At 32.9% G+C, this 17,500-nt stretch overlaps 2 protein-coding genes across 5 annotated transcripts in view; one reads left to right on the forward strand and one right to left on the reverse strand.

Annotated features, from left to right (window-relative positions):
- Window positions 1–17,500, forward strand: part of LOC138047021 (P2X purinoceptor 4-like) — a 36,230-nt gene that overhangs the window by 3,006 nt on the left and 15,724 nt on the right. For 2 of the 4 annotated variants that reach the window (XM_068893688.1, XM_068893689.1), the window contains exons 1-4: window positions 12,869–13,070; window positions 14,067–14,229; window positions 16,210–16,357; window positions 16,764–16,881. In XM_068893688.1, coding sequence (XP_068749789.1) covers window positions 12,928–13,070; window positions 14,067–14,229; window positions 16,210–16,357; window positions 16,764–16,881 — 572 coding nt within the window. In that variant the 5' untranslated portion in view covers window positions 12,869–12,927. Of the gene's footprint in view, window positions 1–12,863; window positions 13,071–14,066; window positions 14,230–16,209; window positions 16,358–16,763; window positions 16,882–17,500 lie in introns of those variants that run through there. The other 2 variants (XM_068893686.1, XM_068893687.1) reach the window with 2 other exon arrangements.
- LOC138044948 (uncharacterized) lies at window positions 2,066–12,733 on the reverse strand. The gene is made up of 3 exons (XM_068891323.1): window positions 11,705–12,733; window positions 2,470–2,536; window positions 2,066–2,069 (listed from the first exon to the last, which is right to left on the reverse strand). Exons 1-3 carry the CDS (start codon window positions 12,648–12,650, stop codon window positions 2,066–2,068), a joined length of 1,017 nt encoding a protein of 338 aa, XP_068747424.1. The 5' UTR covers window positions 12,651–12,733.

Genomic DNA, 17,500 nt, shown 5'->3' on the forward strand with positions numbered 1-17,500 from the left:
ATCACTGATGTCTTGAAAACAAATTGATCAAATCTTGGTAACTTTTGTTGTTCAAGATTTTTAGCATAAACATGTACTTGATTAAAGTAATAAAAGAGGTTTTGAAAGCATATGACAGAGAAGATTTGTTTTCCTCCACATGATTAGAAGCATTCTAAATGTATCTTTTGGCATATATCCATACAATTGTTTAAAATCTGTTTTTTCATTTTTACGAATTGTAATTCGGTATTCCCATGTATATAAATTATGTGTTATATTAAGTTAAATGAAGATAAGTTAAGATAAATAATTTTATGTAAATGAATTATATAAATGGACATAGAATAATCTAAGAAATTTCTGAAGCTAAAATAAAAGCTGGAAAGATGATTAAACCAAATACAGGATGAATTAAACCGTATAAACACAGTAAACAGGATATGCAAAATTGGTTTAACAGAGAGTTTTCAACCAATAATTAAAGCTCAAGAGGATGTAAAACAAACGATTGATAAAAAACAAGACAAATTAATTGAACAACATGAGAAAAACCAAAAAACGTTGAGTTCAGATTTGGAGAATATTGCTATGTTGCAATATGTGTATGATAAACCAGAAAAAACAAGAAAATTTCCAATCGATTCTAAACCAAAAATGCTTTCATCAAAACCAGATGAAGGATTCACGACCAATGAATTACATCTGATAACTGATCATGGTTTTTCTGTACCTTCTGAAATATGGAATAGATACATTGATAATAAATTGGATATTAATGAGTATGATGAAGAAATCGGATTAAAGTTAAAAGAATTAGGTCGTAAAAAGGGTTATCTTTCAAAATCCAAAGCATAAAAGACGAGAAATTTAGATGAAATAAACGAATTGGATAATGAAATTAAATTATTACAAAAATTTAGAAAAAGAATACAATCTTTTGAAGAGGGTATAAAAACGATTGGTAAAGGAATGAAATATACGCAACTGAAAAGAAATGCTTACAAAATTCAACAAAATGGTCAATATGGTGGTTTGATGATCGATTTGCCAAAATCATTTGGTCAATTACGTCTGGTTGCATCAAAAAATGGTAAAAACGTATTGGATTAACATGCTGATTTTGATACAATAGACATTTTAACAAAAAGGTTTAACAGCAAAAAAAGATACAGCCCATTGTCTCAAATGTTGTTTGATCAATTAAACAAACTTAGTGAAATTCCAATGCATAGATCAAGTAAAAAATTTAGCAAAATTGGCTCGGGTGTTGTTTAGTACAATAATATCAATGATTTGATAGATAGATTAGAATTACTTGATGGTTCAATTACTGCACGTAATAATGGTGTTCAAATTGAATTCAGTCAAATAGCTCACACATTGAATAAACTAGGGGCAATTAATAACGAACAATTGTCAGAGCTTTTGAAAAAATATGTAATTTAATATTATAAATGAACGAACAAGCATTACATATTTCATCAATTAATAGAGTAAAAATTGGACGAAATAAACCTGAAGATTTTACAGTTAAATTTTCACCTCCATTATATCTCAATGAAGACAAACAATATACCTAGTATTGCACTAGATCGATTAAGTATGACATTTAGTTGGGATAGTATTAATAGTACTTATGTTAATAATTAAATAAAATATGCCAAATGATAATGGTTCAACATGGGAAACTATTGCCGTTGTTGATGGAATGTACAGTTATGGTGATCTCAATGATTATATTCAGCTGTTGCTAAAAATGATGATGATAAAATGGAATTAATTTGATATTTGTCCTTTCATGTTATAGAGTAATTATAGATTTGAAAAAAAATTGGCAGCTGGATTTGAGAAATAGTAATTTACTGAACTTGTACGTTTTGATGATGCAAAATTAATAAAGACAACAGAATACAGAGTCAGATTGCCAAATATAACCAATAGTATTGATGCATTAGAGATAGGTTGTAGTTTAATTGATAGTAGTTTAACTGATGGTAAAAGATCCGATACATTAGCTTTAATTCCAACTGATAATTTGACATGAAGTTATCCTTTCAATTTTGAGCCAAAAAGAGCTTTGTTTTCACCTGTTAATACAAAAATAATAAACGAAATGCGTATTACAGTGAAAGATACGTGTAATATTGGATGATACGTTGTTTTAAACAATATTGATTGGTTTATGACATTAATATTGAAAAGTGAATAATAATATATAACTCATTAATATATATATGAACAAAAACAAATTCAAAATGAGATATGACCCAGAATCAATTAAAAAACATATCTATGATGAAGGAATATTTAGCAACTTGGCAAGCAAATTATTCAACAAAACATCAAAAGAATTAGCTGCAAAAACAAGTAAAAAGCTAGCTGAAACGGCTTTAACAAAAGGAGCTGAAAAAACAGGAGACTTTGTAGAAAATTTGGCTGGTGATAAAACTGTTAAAATTTTACAAGGAAAAAAATAAGCAAAATCACCTGTTGAACCAAGGAAAAAAAGTGACCTTTTCAATGGAAGATAACATTATACCAATAGAAGTTGAGCCTGAAATTCAATCAATTCCAACAAATTATAAACCAAAAAAGTCACAACAACTAACATATTTTGAAATAGCAGAAAGAATGAATAGATTAATGGCTAGTGGTAGACTTAGAAGAAAAAACAAAAATAATATAATGTCTTACATATAAAATGTTTAGAAATCCCAAATATGTTGAACGAATAGAAAAATTTTTTGAATTGGAAACGCCTTTGGTAACAGCAAATCCTGCTAGTCAAAAAAAGCAAAACCATCGATGTCTTGTTGATAACACTAATAGTATGTCACCTTCAGATTGGTAGAATGCAAGAATTTCAATGTCTTTTAAAGTACAAAAGATGGATGGCACAAATATCGCAGCTAACGATGCAAATGGAATAGTAAATGGCATTCATAGTATGATCAAAGACGTTTCAGTCAAAGTTGGTGATTAAAAAAATATGATTGTAATGATGTAGATGACAGTGTTAATTTCAAAAATTTGCTTGAATGTACCAATTCTTATGCTGAAACTACAGCTACAAATGAATTTTTTGTTATTTAGATACAAATAGATCAACCGAAATGAGACTTGCACGAGCTGCTTACAACAAAGGATTTCATCAAAGAAAAACACTGTTAGGTGCTTCAAATGTTATGAATTATCAATTACCTTTGAATCGCTATAGTCTGTTTGAATCACTAGAGGATAAACTTCTTCCCCAAACAAGAGTTGAAATATTGTTTGATTTGGCTTCAGATAATCAAGTTATTTGGCAAGGAGTCGATAATTCTCGTGTTGTTTTTACAAGAATGCAGTTGATTGTACCACAAACTATTTTTAACGATGATGGACAAAGTATGTATTCAAGCAATTATCAAAAATCACAAAAATGGACGTATTTGAAAGAAACTGTTTCAATGATGCCAATATTGATGAACAAATCCATTTTTGTACAATACATTTTCAGTATCTACTAATCCAAGAACATTGTCTGATGCTTGGTTAGAAATTGGAAATGGAATTGAGTATCCTGATAGACATTATGAACCAGATACCGATGACTCATGTTTATCGTGATGTTTTAAAATACTTTCACGTAAATAGTGAACATTCACAAGGTACTCTATTAAATAGGAGCAATTTCCATTTGCTTTGTTCATTTTTATATTCGATCTAACTAAACAGCATTGTGATTTAAAAGATTCTACTGTTAAACTAACTTTTCACTATAAATTATCTGGAGAAACAGCAACAGCTTTTTATATTTACGCTCTTGTTTTCAGTGAGCAAGATGTTGAATTTATCCAGAACGATGGTAAATTGTTATTCAGATGATAAATAGGGAAAATTTTACAAATTATATTTAACTAAATTTTAACATATCTTTTGTATAATCTAAATATATACAAGATATGACAACAAGATACATTTCTCACGGCATGGTGTTAAATTATCACCAAACGAAAAACAAACATTAGCAAGAGCTATAAATAGCAGATTAACATTACGACTATCTAATTCTCAATTATCTGGACCTGATAAGCTTATTCTAACAAAAACACAATTGAAAAAAATACAAAAATTAATGAAAAATGGAACAGGAACTGATTTGAAAATATCAAAAACACAAATTAAAAAAGTTGATGGTAATATTTTTAGCACATTAGCTACTAAATTATTACCAAACGTAATGCCTGCTGGAGCTCCTTTATTAACAGGAGCTTTAGCTGGATTAGGTGAAAACATTAGTGATAAAATGTTTGGTAAAAAAGGAGGAACGATTATGGAACCAACACAAATGGTTCCAATGCTAAATTTACTGACAGCAAAACAAAAGCACGATCTCAATAACGCTTACCAAACAGGTGGCTAATGTGCATTTAAGGCCAACAAAAAAACCAGATGCAACATGGTGGTTTTTGGAGTGCTCTTGCTTCAATTGGCATACCATTAAGAATGAATTTACTACCAAAACTGTTTGGAAAAGGATTACAAGTTGATCGATCACGATCTCGTAGATCTTTGGCAATATATGTACCAAAAATGAACCAAAAAAATTATGGAATTTCACCTATTCATGGTCAATGGTCAATGGCCAATGCAAAAGGGTTTTGGAATAAATAAAAAAACAGAAACCAAAAAAAGGAACAGGATTACTAACTTCAATGTTAGGCATAGCAAAAAGTCAAACAACGAACAAAATTCCAATTTTTGGCCAGTTAATATAAAATTTATCAATAAACCACTGAGCAACTTTGATCTAATTGATTGGGTTAAAAAGCTTGGTTTCAAACATTTCAGACGTATTTATTCAAGAGACATTCTTCCGTCTAAAATTCGAAAAGCATGTGGGATATTCAATTTAGATACAATGATTGGACAGGGCACTCATTGGGTAGCATTTAGAAATATAAACAATCAAGCAGAATACTTTGATTCTTTCGGTCTGTTAATGCCTAAAAAAGTTGAAACTTCTCTTAATACAAGCAACAAACAAATACAGTGTTTTGTGTCGATATTGGTGTCTATAATTAAGTAAAGTACGATTGTCTGGGTGAGTGTAGTCCTCAGAAGGACTGTTTGAGATGACATTTGACATCTCAAACAGTCCTTCTCAGGACTACACTCACCCGGACGATAGTACTTTACTTAATTATATGACTCCTGGGTTCAAACCATTTACAATTGGTGTCTATATTACTTATACTTATTGGAAAGGCAAAATGGAAAAAGTATATTAGCAACAATCCATGATGCCAAATTTGATACGAATGATCAATCGTTTTATAATCAATTATTTCAAAAATATGTAATTTATATATATATATAAAATGGTTAAATCATATTGCGTTAAACAAAAAAAACAAACTGAATGTGTTGAACCTTCAGGTTATAAAACAAACAAAAAAATGGTAGACATGTTTTTTTGCACTTGTGCTGAATGCGGCATTAAAAAGACTTGATTTGTTAAACAGAATAATTTAAACTTATTACCCCTCAGAATTAGAGGGGCTTTATAAAAATAAATCACAAAGCATGTCTGGTAATGGATTGTTATTAATATTAGTAATACAGCAGCAGAATTATTTTTAACCAAAGGAGTACCTTATCTTGGTAAAAAAAGCTGTTAAAATGGGTCGTTATTACACATCAGAAATGTTACGAGATCCAAAATTGTAGAAAAAAGCCGTTGAATATGCTTTGGCTAAACTCAATCCAACAATTCAAAATGTTGGATCACAAGCTTTTGATCAATTGTCGACTAAAATTAGACCAAAGAAAAAATAGAAAACAAACAGAAAAGATTTAGATGGAAGTGGTTTTGATTTACCTTTTGATTTACATAAAGCTATTGGTAAATTACCAAGACCTCAATCAGGTTTTACTTTTCCTGGTCATAAATATACTGGACCATATAATCCATTAGAACAACAGCTCGAATATGACCCAATTACAGGTAAAATACTTGAAATATATCATCAGCCAACAGTACCAGCTGATGCTATTGCAATGCAGCATGATGTTGATTATGCTGTTTGTAAAAATGATAGAAAATGCAAAAATAAAGCTGACAGGAAAATGGTTCAAGATTTAGATAATGTTCCATACAACAATAGGCAAAGGGGCCATTGGTTGACTTGAAATGTAATCAATACAAAACAAAAACTTGGTCTTGGTGTTAAGCCAAAAGACGTAAAAAGCCGTTGAGTAAAGAGAAAATAAACTGGCAGCAACAGTTAGCAGATGAGCTACACAAACCAATCAAACGAAAATTTAACAAAATAAAAAAAAATATAAAGGGAAAACCAATACCTACACCACGTCGTAGTGTTAAACAAATAGTTCAAGATTATGAAGATAATATAATCGAACCACCACTTGAATTTCGTGATGATTATAAACCAATTCCAGCTTTAAGAACTAAAAAACAGCTTCTTAAAAATTCTGTACCACTACCAAGAACTATAATAAAAGAAACAAACAAAGATTTAAAAGGCTACACAACATCATATGAAACAAGCATTAAAAACAATAAAGACCCTTTAATTCAACTACAAAAGACAAGAAAAGCAATTGAAATACATATCGAAAAAATTTTAAATGAAATGAAAGGACTAAGTTCATTGAAACCCTTAATATAACATTTGAAAAGCAGTCAAGTAATGAGAAAAAAATTAAATACGCTTATTTTAACAGTAAAGCACAAACAATTAATAAAACGCAAATAGAACTAGCTTTAAAATTATCAAAACAGGAAATATTACTAATATTGTAAGTAAATGGATTTCTGAAAGATCTGGTTGGCTTATAAAATCAATTAATAATCATTACCTTAATATTGTTAAATATCAACCAATGAAAGGATCATCTTACATTAACCTACCAAATGAATTATGTAATAGTGCAAAAGGATTGATAAACTTAAAATGCAACGATAATTAATGCTTTAGATGGTGTCATATCAGACATCTTAATCCGCAAAACAAAGATCCACAAAGGATAAAAACGTCTGACAGATCATTTATCAAAAATCTAAATTATCAAGGCATTGAAGTTCCAGTAACAATTAAACAGATTAACAATGTAAAGTAACATTCAATGCATTTGGTTATGAAAATTAACAACCATTTCCAATCCATGTATCAAAAGAAAAGTATGAAGATCATATGAATTTATTAATGATTACAGAAAATGAAAATAAACATTATGTACTTATATTATGTATAATCAAACAAAACACAAAGAAAGAAAACACTTTTGTATGTATTGCTTGCAATTTTTTAGTTCTATGCAAGCTTTAAATAATCACAAAGAAATATGTATTAAAATAAATGGTGGAAAAGCTACTAAAATGCCTGAAAAAGGTTCAAAAGTAAAATGCACTAATTTTCATAAACAACTTCCTGTTCCATTTGTTATAGATGCGGATTTTGAAGCTATTACGGAAAAAGTTAAGGGTTGCAAACCAAATAACGACAAATCATACACTGAAGCTTATCAAAAGCATACTGCTTGTGGTTATGGTTATAAAGTTGTTTGTTGTTATGATAATAAATACAGCAAACCAGTTCAGATTTATAGAGGTGAAAATGCTGTATACAAATTGATGGAAAAGATGCTTGAAGAGGTTAAATATTGTAAAAATGTCATCAAATACAAATTCAACAAGCCATTAAAACTGACAAAAGAAGATGAGGAAAACTTTAAAAAGCTGATGAATGCCACATTTGAAATAAATAATATATTGAAATAAATAAGATATTGTGGTTAGAGATCATTGTCATATCACTGGATCATTTAGAGGATTAGCTCATCAAGATTGTAATCTTAATTTCCGACTGACTGATAAGATACCAGTTATATTTCACAATTTACGTGGTTATGATTCACATTTTATAATGCAAAATATTGGGCAAATACAGTGTAGCTAAAAATCATAAATATAAATTATAAAGAAAGGAGAAGAATGCCAAATGAATATTACTGCCATACCAAATAATATGGAAAAGTACAATGTATATGGCTTTTATGCTTGGTAATAATTTAACATTCATTGATAGTTTTCAATTTATGAGTTCAAGTCTTGATAAACTTGTCATCAATCTCCCTAATGAAACATTCAAATACACAAAAAAAGAATTCAAAAACGAAGTTTCAGCTTATGAAACAAAAAGGGGCATATCTTTATGATTGTATGGATTCATTTGACAAATTTAATGAAACAAAATTACCAAACAAAGACGATTTTTACAGCATTTTAAATGATGAAAATATATCAGATAATCAATACAATCATGCTCAAAACGTATGGAATACTTTTAATTTGAAAACTCTGGGTAAATATCACAACTTGTATCTTAAATCTGACATTCTTTTATTAGCTGATGTTTTTGAAAATTTCTGAAAAACATGTTTGCAGTATTACAAATTAGATCCTGCTCATTATTTTACAAGCCCTGGTCTTAGTTGGGATGCTATTCTTAAAATGACAAACATAAAATTAGAACTTATTGATGTTGATATGTACCAATTTGTTGAAAAAGGTATGAGAGGTGGTATTAGTTACATAGCTAATCGTTATTCAAAAGCAAACAATAAATACATGAAAATATACAATGGCAAGGTGCCTTCAAAGTATATTATGTATTTAGATGCCAATAATTTATACGGTTTTGCAATGTCACAATGCTTTCCATACGGCAATTTCAAATGGTTAACACAAAAACAAATTGATAAGCTACACCTAGCTAAATATAAAGAAGATAGCAAAAAAGGGTTTATTTTAGAAGTTAAACTTGAGTATCCAAAAGAATTACATGATTTGCATAATGATTATCCTCTTCCTCCTGAAAAAATCAAAGTTACAAAAAAAATGCTATCTGAAAATGCTAAAAATATTGCTGATAAATTTAAAATATCAACATGTCTAGTACATAAACTAATTTCAACTTTGAAAAACAAAGAGAAGTATGTTCTTCATTACAGAACCTTCAATTTTATACTGATCTTGGATTAAAAGTCACTAAAGTTCATAGAGTACTAGAGTTTGATCAATCTCCTTGGCTAAAGCAGTATATTGATTTTAATACAAAGAAAAGAACAAATGCTACAAACACTTTCGAAAAAGACTTTTTTAAGTTGATGAATAATGCTGTATACGGAAAATCAATGGAAAATTTAAGAAAAAGAGTTAATGTTAGATTGGTAACAGATGAAAAGAAACTGTTAAAAATAGCTGCTAAACCTACTTATGTGAGTAGTAAGATCTTCAATGAAAATCTAGTAGCTGTGCATAAAATAAAAGAATCTCTTACTCTTAATAGACCAGCTTATATTGGAATGTATATTTTGGATATTTCAAAGACATTAATGTATGATTTTCACTATAATTATATCAAACAAAAGTACAATAATAAAGCAAAATTATTATTCACAGACACAGACTTGCTGACTTATGAAATTACAACCAGTGATGTGTATATAGACTTTTGGAATTTCAGTGATTATCGAGAAAATAGTAAATTCTATGATAAAACTAGTAAAAAAATTATTGGCAAATTCAAAGATGAAACTTCATGTATTCCAATTACAGGATTCATTGGTTTAAGATCTAAAATGTATTCTTATATAAAAAACAATGATCAAAATAAATAAACAGCCAAAGGAATTAAAAGGATTATTATTCAAAAAAATATCAAACATGAAGACTCTAAACAAACGCTATTTAATAACAGACAAATGTATCATACAATGAAAACCATTCGAAGCAACCATCATCAACTTGGAAGCTATGAATAGGTGGTTTGCAACCAATCTCTAGAGACACCGATAACAATGCTGCAATGTACAATTGCTGGTGGACGAACAAAAGAAGCTAATGAGAGATCTTTTGTTTTCGTCCACCAACATGGCGGCGATAACGTCACGTGAAAACCACCTATAAAGTGTCATTGTCATGCTTCGATGACAAATGATTTTTATTAGACAATGGAATAAAATCACATGCTTACGGACATTATAAAATCAACACACTAAAACAATCTGAATGATAAAGCTTACTTATAAAGTTAACTAATAAAGTTTACTTAAAGTTTACTCATAAAGTTTACTCATTGAACAAATTTATTTGTATGAATTTCAGAGAATGTCACGCTATGGTGATTTTTTCCTGTTCAATTTGATTATGCGAATATTTAAACACACTTCATGCATCACCTATTACACAAAAAATTACACAAATGTGTAAAGTTTCACAGTGACTGAAAAATTACACAAACGTGTACACGTTTGTGGAAAAAAAAGTGCAAGTTTTGATTGGTTAAAAATCATGGGGAAAACCCCTTTATTTAGTTTTCAATAATGTCACGCTTTGTGATTCTTCCATTTGATTATGCAAATATTTAAACATTTGGATTTATTATTTGTTTCTTTGTTTGAATTTTTTGAAAAATATATAAAAAAAATTTTGTGTTGTAATTCTTTGTTTAATTTTTTAGTGTGATATAAATTTTGTATTATAATACAATCCCCAATGAAAACTTGCTCCATTGCTCGTGAGATTTTAAACGGCTCACCATCCCCTGCTCAAAAAGCTAAAGCTTTTTTGCTCTGCGGCTCGCCTAAATCTCTTTAATACGTTTGTATTTGTATTGGAAACTAGTATTTGTATTAAAATTATTATTCAAGGAATAAAAAAAGCAGTATTTCAACCCAAATCACAAGTAGTTAAATTTTTATTGGCATTCTATGTTGGTTAACAAATACTAATAATATTGCTTGGATCGCTCACTTCGTTCGCCAACCAAGCAATATTATTAGTATTTGTTATTCATTGTTGTACCTTGCATTGGTATTTATCATTTGTATTTTATGCTAGTACCCCCAACTACTATATTACTTGTATCCCTCATGGTCAGACATTTTTTAAACCGGTCCATTTGTTCCTGAGATATAGCAGGGGACAGCGGAAGACACCCAAATACGAAGACCATAGTGAATAGTCATGTACAGCGGCTGTACATGTACTTTTGGTCTTATTACAAAACTATGCACCAGCATGGGAAAGGTTGTCAGGAACAAAGAGGAGCACAGCTTCAAACTCCCCTAATATTGAACATTTGGTATCAACCTCTGCCTTTGAGGCACCCGTTTTTGGTTTTTGTCTTAAGCCGCTTTTACACGTTTAAACTTTCACCTGAAACTTGTCTGCAACAGCGCTGCGAAACAAGTTTTAGGAGGCATCGCACCAAGACTTTTTTGAACTTCTGTTGCAAGACAAGTTTCATGAAAAGTAGAACTGCTTCCTACATGTAGTTCTGCAAAGATCACAGCAATCGCAGTGGTGATAAAAACAGGAGTTTCACCGTGTAACACCACTTCGTGAAACTGGTCTCGCTCGGTTTTGTTACGCTACGTTGCGACGCCAATCAGCAACCGGCTAAGGCCACGTAAACAACATTTTGAAACCAGTTTCAACGTTTCCGAACGAGTTTCGACCTTACATGTTACACGGCGCACCGCCTGCTGAAACTTTTTTTGCAGCACCGTTGTACACAAGTTTCAGCTTAAAGTTTCAATGTGTAACAGCAGCTTTATTCTCTTTTGTTTGCCCCAAACCACAGTTACCCTAAAACCTGTTCAGCTTTCACCTTACTGTACACTTCCCACTATTCTGATTATTGATGTTTACCTTGATTTTTCTCCCCAATGAAATCAACTTCTTGTAGACTAGGAATATCTGATGAAAAATGGAACGTGTTCATAGCCCCTCTGGGATCAGTGCTCCACGCTAGAGATAGGACAGTTTGGCCTTCCTTGTTTTTGTTTTCTGGAAATCTACCCTGGAACAATGAATCTCGCGCAAACTTCAATAACTCAAAGTTCTCACTCCTACGTGCTAAAATGTGCAATACAGAGTCCAACCCGTGGATCTCTGGAGTTTTAATGATGTCCCTAGCTTCATGTCGTGTAAATATCGAGGCCTTTTCTAACTCAACAAGTCGCTTGATCATGCTTTTCAAGCAAAATTGATGAAAACGAATTTTCTTGTGATACGATCGGCCTTCAAATTTCATGCTGTTGGCTGATACGTGAAAAGGTGTGAAACCACGACTGTCCTGAGCAGCTAAAAGCTTGGGAGAATCTTCAGTTAGGCAATGCAAAACTTTCTCAAACGCTCCCTCACGGTCAAATGATACGTTGCCTTTATTCACATGGAAATGTTTAGCAGCAAAATGTAAAGCCGTTTCGCCATGTTCATTCAACACTTGCGCGATGAAGTCGTTTCGCAAAAGTCCTTGGACAACGGCAAATTTGCCAAAAGCACAAGCAAGGAATAGAAGCGGGCATCTGAGTTGGTCCAAAGGATCTGGGATGAAACAGTTTTGATCCCAGCCAGCTGATGTCGCAGAGTCAATGGCGACCTTTAGTGCAGAAGGCAAATCTCCAGTACACGGATGAATCCTTGATGCCGCTTTCCGCCCATCGATCAAAAGCGCTGTCACCAAGTTGTGATGCAAGAAGCTACAGTTGTTTCCGCAAAAGGGAGTATGTTTTCCTACCATGGCGGGCGACTTAGTGGTTAAAGGCAGATGACTGGAGTCGAAGGAAGTCATTGCAATTGCAGTCGTTGACATGCGACGCGTTTGAAATGTGAGAATCAACAGAAATCTAGCAACTGTTTCAGTGACGTGCCTAGCCCGCCATTTTGGAAGCAACCTCGTTTCCAGGGTCTCCATTCTTTGCCTCCCCTCCCTTGTCAAGGGAGGCAAAGAAACCAGGTTTAATTAGTACCCGGTTTTCCTCCTCAAATTTTGACGAGATACAAAAATTGTACTTATACCACAATGGTATTTGGTGTGTTAGTAGTCACCTTAGCAAGTGCTTGTTTTGGGTGTTTGTTTTGACGTAAACATGGTATCTTGTAGCCAGATTTGTGGTGTTATTCTCTCCACCCTCTTTGAGTATGATACCGCCAAGATAGTGCACATCAAGAGTAAAAGAGTTGGATTGATCAATCGATTCATACAATTAGTCATAGTTGTTTACGTAATTGGGTAAGTAGAATTTTAATAAGTTTTAACAATACTCTGACTTTTGAGCGTCAACTACATGCAATTTTGGAATCGTGAATCTCTGGTTAAGTGAATTCCTTTCTGGAAGTTCCTAATCATTAAAAATTCGTTAATTTATCAGAATTAACTGTGGGACATTCCATTTATAATCCGACCCCCCCCCCCCCCCCCCCCCAACCTATGGATGAGGCCCATCAGAATTCCACCGGTAGGAATCTTTTTCAAAGGCACCGACAAAAAAGTGAAGGGGTAGGAAAGGTTTTTTTGAAAGGGTGCCGACAAACATCCAACCAGTAGGAATCTAATAAATGGAATGTCCCTATAATACGTATAGGTATATGGTGTGAAGGTCAGCCCCAAGGGGTTCAGACAGAAAATAATTAACGTTAATTTACAGAATGTGGATAAAAAGAATAAAAGACATTGAGAGCTCACAGCTACAGCAGTTTTAGCTTGTTTATGGAAGATACAGGTAAATTGTTTTCTGTCTAAACCCCTTGGGTCATTTTTGAGTGTTTTTAGCATTACCTCAGTTGGTTGAGCACCGGGCTGCTATGTGGGAGGTTGCGGGTTCGAACTCTGGCCGCATCAACACTCAGGAGGAGAAAGAGGAGGAAGTGCTGACTTGTAATTTCAACTGCAAATGGTTAGACTTTCAAGTCTTCTCGGATAAGGGCTATAAACCATGTCTTATATGTTTTATTATAAGTTCCCTGTGGGACTTGAAATAACCCAGACACTATTTGAGAAGAGTAGGCGATCTGGAGTCCCTGGTGTTCTGGCTGTCCTGTTCTCTCCAGCAGAAGCAGCCGTCTTGGCAGTGATTTCTCAAAAAGGCTTATGGTGTATGAGGCCAGCTAAGCAGAAACAGCCATGAGTCAGCGAGGGACTTTGCCATGTGCTGGAACATGTAGCTAGATAGATCGATAAAATCTCACTACATTTAAATCTTTTTGCAACCTAATTTTGGCTTCACAGGTATGTGATAGTTTATAAGAAAGGCTATCAAGAATTCCAAGAACCTTTCAGCTCTGTAACAACAAAAGTCAAAGGAGTATCACTCACAAACCTCAGTCAGCAGTTAGCATTGTATGGAGGAGTCCATGTTTGGGATTCGTCTGATTATGTGATACCCCCTGAGGTACGTGGAGGACTTAAAATTATTAATAATGCGTAGGTCTCGATACATTGGTTAAATTGCATTCGTATATAATAAATAATTTATTTAATATAATCATAATAATAATATAATTATATTATTAAAAACTAGATCATTGGATAATGCAATTCTATGGTTTTGATTGGTTTTATTTATAATGGACATCATGGTATATGGTCTATTATAATGTATACTAAAAAAGTGGATAGTGTTGAAGGCATGCTCAAACTTAGAATGTCCTTTGCTTTTCACCTCCGAGCAACTTGTGTGGGATTTGGGCCCAAAAATATTGTAATCGTTGCAGGAATAAATGAGTTAAAACCATCTTTTGGTGCTATATAATATCACTGCATGTACTAAAACAACTTGATAAATCACCTCATTGTTAACAGAGTGTCAGTGGCTAGTGCTGACCTCGCAGCTTTGCCGCTCGGTATATCACAGGCGGCCCAGACTCGGAGGGTAAAAAATTATAAGGATTTGTTTGGGAATCTCAGTAACAAACTGAAAAAGATATTTACCTGCAAAAGTTTTCAATAAAAAAGCTGTAATTTATTGTCATGGTGACTTTCCTGGTTTTGTGTGGTTATTTGCCTGATTGAATGCGATTTAAACGACTTCTCAAATGCCCAGGTTGTCACTCTTACCTAAATAGAGGAAAGGCTGGCAACTAATTTCTAGCTTACCCCGCATCTTGCCCATATAATCACACTTCTGCGGCATCAGTCATGCTCAAACTCCGGCGATGGCCACACAGATAAATTTACTTCTCCTTAACCAAGTTTCAAGGTCCAGCAAGCGTCCATTGCTTAGAAACAACAAAAAATATTCAAATTTTTAAAATCCTTTGAGGCTCGCTTACAATGAATTTTGACATGGCTGGTCAACCGTTCATCTGAGCCTTGATGCGGTGAGAGCAAATCAGTGAAGGGGTGACCAGCCGTGTCAAAATCCGTTGTCAGCGAGCCTCAAAGGATTTTAAAAATTTGAAGATTTTTTGCTGTTTCTAAGCAATGGATGCTCGCTGGACCTTGAAACTTGGTCAAGGAGAAGTATTTTACCCGTGTGGCCATCACCGGAGGTTGAGTGTGACTGATGCCGGAGAAGTGGGATTTTATCGGCGAGATGTGAGGTAAGCTAGAAATTAGTTGCCAGCCTTTCCTTTATTTAGGTACAACCCGGGAATTTTAGATTGAAGTCGCTTAAATCGCATTCAATCAGGCAAATAACCACACAAAAAAGTACAGCTTTTTTTTGAGAACTTATGCGGGTAAATATCTTTTTCAGTTTGTTATCGAGATTCTCATACAAGTCCTTATAATTTTTTACCCTCCGAGTCTGGGCCGCCTGTGGGCAAATATCTACGGTACCACTAGCCACCTCCACTTCCTTGAATAGTTGTTAACTACATGTATACCATGCTAGAATACAATTATTATCTGTAACTGTATACATCAGTTGTTTTGTTTTTAGAAAGAAGCCTTAGGGAAAATTTATCCATAATTTGTGGGTATTTTTGGTAAAACAATATTATTATTCCACTTGTGCTTGTTGAATATGAGAGGATTGTAGCCAACTCAGTGCTAGGCACCTTATTGTCTCGCTTATCTCACATACATTTGGCGCCCCTGTGAATTTATAATAAGTATATTGCTCCTAGATGACACAGCTATCATTAATAATAATTATCATATTTACTTGTCATTATGAACTATCAGTCAGCATCAAAAATAGTATTCTAATCTCAGTGTTTTGTATCAATTGTTGTCGCAACTGCAACCACTCTTTTAATTAGGCATTGTCATCATTTTCATTTTCATCTTTAATATCATTATTTTAATCATCTATATGTTTTCTCATTTTGTAAGTAAAGCTTGTGTGCCATCAGCTAGACTAAAAATATTGCTACCACCCTTGAGGTTAAAGAGTGTTAAATATTGTTGTTTTCTGGTTCAAAAACAGGAAGATAAGGCTGTATTTGTGATGACAAACATGATAATTTCACCAAATCAAACACAGTCTGCATGTGCTGAAGACCCAAAGTTTCCGAATGTAAACTGCACGAGGGACAGTGACTGCCCAAGGTTGGAACCTGTCACAAATGGACATGGTAGGAACAAGACTCTTGCTCCTTCTTCCTTACTAATACTTTAATAAAATAATAATTAACAATTAAATTATTGGGCAAGGTTGAGCAAAATATCGTAATTTGTCAGTGGCGAGCAGATCAATTTTTTGCGGAAGCCAAAGGTTGAGACAAATAATTGATCCAGGAGACACTGACAAATCATGATATTTTGCGATAACCAAGTTCAATAATATTATTGTTTTATCTTTTGATGACTGAATTTGTTTGTCTCAATTTACAACAATTAAATCACTTAACGAAAGCTCAGGAAATAAACTAAATGTATTAAAACCTTGTTAACTTATTGAATCTCGCATATTTTTTGACCAAAATATAAAAGATTGGTTGCTAATTGAAAGTTTCAGCTGGATATATTACCTTCCTCTAGGCTTCAGGACCGGAAGATGTGTGCCTGTAAAAGGAAAGAAAGATAAAAAAGTTTGTGAAATTTATGCTTGGTGCCCAGTGGAGATTGATGAACTTCCAATGCCTGGCTACAATTTGAGGTGTGTGAGATAGATAGATAGATAGTTTATTGCAGCATTTACAAGGCAGTCTCTAGACTGAATTGCCTAAAAATTTACGTAAATAATTGATAACTAAAGAAATATTTACATGTAAAAATTATTATTAGAACTATTTGTAACTAAACTTTAGTAAATATTCAAATCTAAATAATGGTCATTGCTGGAAAGAAAGACAGTGTTCTTAAAGCAATTTGTACGAGCCTTAAAATTCTTAAAAGGGCACGGCTTCCTAAAATTGTACATACTAGACAAATTCTTCTGTGGAAGAAAGTGGTGGAGTTTGTGGTCCATATCTAGCTTAATGGAGGAGAAAAGTTTCTCTCACAACCCGGAATGTCTTTCTTTAAGCGTGTATAGATTGAAACAAGATAGGTTAATTCATGGTATGAACTTGTTGGTGCGATGACAGATAAGGTGTGCAGGCCTGCACACGCTTGATGCCGTTGCATGGATACGCAGGGAGGCTATGATGAAAGACTGGCGCGTAGTACTCTAACTTAGACTAATAATGGTCTTACATGTGTGCAAATTATAGAAATTAAGAATATCATTTGATGGAACACTAGCTTGTTTAAGTAAGATCAGAAAATAGTCTCAT

This window comes from Montipora capricornis, chromosome 4, assembly GCF_036669925.1.
Source record: "Montipora capricornis isolate CH-2021 chromosome 4, ASM3666992v2, whole genome shotgun sequence".
Lineage (NCBI taxonomy): Eukaryota > Metazoa > Cnidaria > Anthozoa > Scleractinia > Acroporidae > Montipora > Montipora capricornis.